This window comes from Pempheris klunzingeri, chromosome 5 (genome assembly GCF_042242105.1).
Source record: "Pempheris klunzingeri isolate RE-2024b chromosome 5, fPemKlu1.hap1, whole genome shotgun sequence".
Classification (NCBI taxonomy): Eukaryota; Metazoa; Chordata; class Actinopteri; order Acropomatiformes; family Pempheridae; genus Pempheris; species Pempheris klunzingeri.
Genome location: NC_092016.1, coordinates 28710232 through 28713882, shown reverse-complemented (window position 1 = coordinate 28713882; position 3651 = coordinate 28710232). Strand labels below are relative to the sequence as shown.

The window sequence follows — 3651 nt, the reverse complement described above, 5'->3', positions numbered from 1 at the left end:
CCAAAATGCATATTGACAAGCCACAATGCTTCTGGGAGAATGTCCTTTGGACAGATGAGACAAAACTGAAGCTTTTTGGCAGGTCACATCAGCTCAGCAGACACACAGAATGAAGCATGCAAAGAAAAGAACAGTGTACCTACAGTGAAACACAAAGGAGGCTCGGTTATGTTCTGGGGCCGCTCTGCTGCATCTGGCACAGGGCGTCTTGAATGTGTGCAGGGTACAATGAAATCTCCAGACTATCAAGGCATTCTGGAGCAAAATGTGCTGCCCAGTGTCAGAGAGCTTGGTCTCAGTCGCCGGTCATTGGTCCTCCAACAGGATAATGAGCCACAACACACGGCTAAAGACACCCAAGAATGGCTAAGAACAAAACATTGGACTATTGTGAAGTGGCCCTCTATGAGCCCTGATCTAAAGCCTGTTGAACACCTGTGGAAGGAGCTGAAACACGCAGTCTGGAGAAGGCACCCTTCAAACCTGCTTCAGACAGCTGGAGCAGTTTGGCCAAAATACTGTACCTGTCGACAGGTGCAGAAGTCTCACCGAGAGCTACAGGAATGGCTCAAAAGTTAAGGGTACCATCATTTTTGTCCAGGCCACTTTCATTAGTTTGCTTTTTTAAATGATTCTGTTGAACCACAGTTCAAAAGCAATGTCTGATTTTCATTAGTTCACTTTTAGTACATTTTTATTTATTATTACTTTTGTCAGTTTCAAGTTATTTCAGTGACCATTGTGGGTTTTTCTCTCTTTAACAGAAGGGTACCAACACCTCTGTGTGTGTGTGTGTGTACACTGCTGCAGCACCTCTACTCCTGATAACAACAATGATAAGAATAAAATGGAAGAAATGCTTTCCCTGTGATTAACATATCTGTAGCCCTGTGGTAGCTGTAACAGTGTTACTGTGGTATTTATTATGACCAAGTCCTCAGTCTCTCACTCTTTGATTAGAGGTGGGAGAAGCTTTGCTGCACACGCACACACACACACACACACACACACACACACACACACACACACACAGTCAGTCTGCGTCCGTTCTGGAGGCAACAACACGAGTTTGACAAAAAAAAAAAGTTTCAGTTATTTTCCCTTTTATACACTTTGTTTTCATTTTAGAGAACCACAGCAACTCCCAGAAAGGACTCGGCAATGTTTGCTTGTTCTCTCTGTGTGAGCAACCCTCCGTCAGGGGGGGACGTGATATTTCAAACAGCACATCAGTGAGTTTATGTATTGGGTGCCCGGAAATTTTTCCAAATAAACACAGCTTGATTCAACCTGGGTGGGCAGACTTATCAAGCGACTAATTCTATAAACAGATGAGGGAATTACCCGGCACCTCATTGGCTGTTGGGCAGAGGGGGAGGGGGACATGAGGGAGTTTCAGCGCAATGAAATTTTAATTAATGTGGGTGGGCTGAGAACACCACCGACTGTTTATGATGGACAATTTATTTCCCAGTGCAAAGTCAACATAACACAGTACAACAGTTATTAACTTTTGGGGGCCCTCATGAGGCTGGGGAGCCAGTCATTGGAGGAGAGGAGCTCCGGGAGCAGGCTCGACTTTCCCCGGGACACACTCCGGCGTCATGGCTCTCTTCCACAGCCGCCTGCCGTCGCTGGGAGTGCCATCATCCGCCCTGAGTCTCTCCGGTCCCCCGCTGATCTACTTGTACGGGGGGGACAGCGGAGGGGTCGTGCCCGCCGGCTTGGGCTTCATGCCGGCCCGCCAGGAGCCCCCGCAGAAGCCGCCTTACAGCTACATCGCGCTCATCGCCATGGCCATCAAGAGCGCGCCAGAGCAGCGCGCGACGCTTAGCGGCATCTACCAGTTCATCATGGACCGGTTCCCCTTTTACCATGACAACAAGCAGGGCTGGCAGAACTCCATCCGCCACAACCTCTCACTGAACGACTGCTTCATCAAGGTACCCAGAGAGAAGGGCCGGCCCGGCAAAGGGAGCTACTGGACGCTGGACACCAAGTGCCTGGACATGTTTGAGAACGGCAACTACCGCCGGAGGAAGAGGAAGGCGAAGTGCCGGCAGGAGATTCTGGACTCCAAAGCCCCTGGACAGAGGCGCACCAAGGGCTCGGGGCCACCCAGGGGGGACGCTCAGTCCTCGTGGGAACCAGCGAGGCGGGACGCAGAGAGGATCGAGACGCAGTCAGACACAAACGCTGTTCTTGTCGACTTTAATCAGGTTGAACAGCCGCAAAGTCCCCCCCCACAGAGACTTAAAGTATCAAACCAAGGGACCCTGGCGTCCACCGGGAGGAAGCATGATGCCGCGCAGCCTGAGCCGTTCCCCTCTCCAAAATACGCTCCGCTGTGGATGGCCGGTGAGCATCTCCAGAGCGCGTCCCTCCGCCGGGAGCCAGAGGAGAGAGGCTCGGCGTTCTGCGAGAGAGAGCGGGGTCCTCTCCGAGCAGTCAGCTGCGCAGGAAACACCAACTTGGCTGCACTTGCGCAGGACAATCCGAAAGGAAGCATGTCTAGCAGGGACAAATCGAAAGGCTTTAGCATTGAGAGCATCTTATCAAAAAGTGAAGATGAAATGCGCGGCAGCATCCTCCGTCTGTCCACGGAGACATGCGCAGAGCGCCAGAGGGCCGCGCTCAGCTCGTCTGTGGTCGTCGGTGCTCTGCCGCATCAGCTGTACCAGATCGGATTCCCCTTCTGCTCTTACGTGTCCTTCTCCTACCCAGACAAAGTCCTGCATTTTAAATGAGCATCGTTATTTGACACGCGGGTGCGTAAAGGTGTGATATTTGTAATTAGCTCTGCATGATAAGTTACTCTGAGACAGCTTTACTGCTCTGTTCTTCATCATCCACAGCGGTGTTCAGATGATGCAAAAGAGCAGCAGGAGGGCTTTTAGATGGATTTTTAGGCATTTCTTAATGATGATGTTTGTGGTTATTTTCACCACATTTCCCTAAACCTTTGCTCCTCTATGTCTGTGACTGTGACAGTTTAATGACAACCAAAGAAAAGAAAAGGTAAGAGTGAATGAGGATGCTGTGAGTGTCACGCTGAGGGGAGAGCTCTTGTAAACGTGTATGTATACTCATGTATCTCTTCATTCATAATGATGAAAACCCTTCCAGTAAAACTGTTTGTTAACGCAGTGAGGACTCCTGCCTGTGGTGGAGAAGGTTTACTGTGCATTCATGTAATCAAATGCTCTTTTACATTCCACTCTGCTCTGAATTTCAGTATGGTAATAAAATGACACATAAACAGAAATACTGTTGCTATTTGAATTGACTGTCACCCAAACTTGTTCCTCTTTGTATGTTTTTATGACTAAAAGTGACAAAAGTTTCCAATATAAAGCTCCTGATGTTCATCAGCTGTAGTGGACCGAGCTTCATTCAGTCTCAGATCCTGGATTTAGTGGAGAAAACTGTTTATACTATTTAGAGAGACTATTTTCTGTGCAGCAATCGTATCGATTTCAGAGAGATAATAGAAATCACCATTAAGGGAACAAAGGCAGGATTCCAGAATTTCAATATCAGCTCACATTCGATTAACACAACTCCAAAAATGTAAAGACACTTTGGACTTCTAGTCTAAAATATCACATGAGAGTTTGATTCTGAAGCCATTCTCCGATGTGTAGCTCTGTG

General features: G+C 48.5%; 1 protein-coding gene across 1 annotated transcript; it reads left to right on the top strand.

Moving 5' to 3' along the window:
* Positions 1-1457: 1457 nt before the first annotated feature.
* Positions 1458-2747, top strand: foxl1 (forkhead box L1). Its single transcript, XM_070831252.1, has one exon. The coding sequence runs from the start codon at positions 1605-1607 to the stop codon at positions 2745-2747; it is 1143 nt and encodes a 380-aa protein (XP_070687353.1). The 5' UTR covers positions 1458-1604.
* Positions 2748-3651: the final 904 nt, after the last annotated feature.

What these genes read in the sequence shown, in the direction of transcription:
- foxl1 (XM_070831252.1), top strand. Translation starts at nt 1,605, where the DNA reads ATGGCTCTCTTCCACAGCCGCCTGCCGTCGCTGGGAGTGCCATCATCC.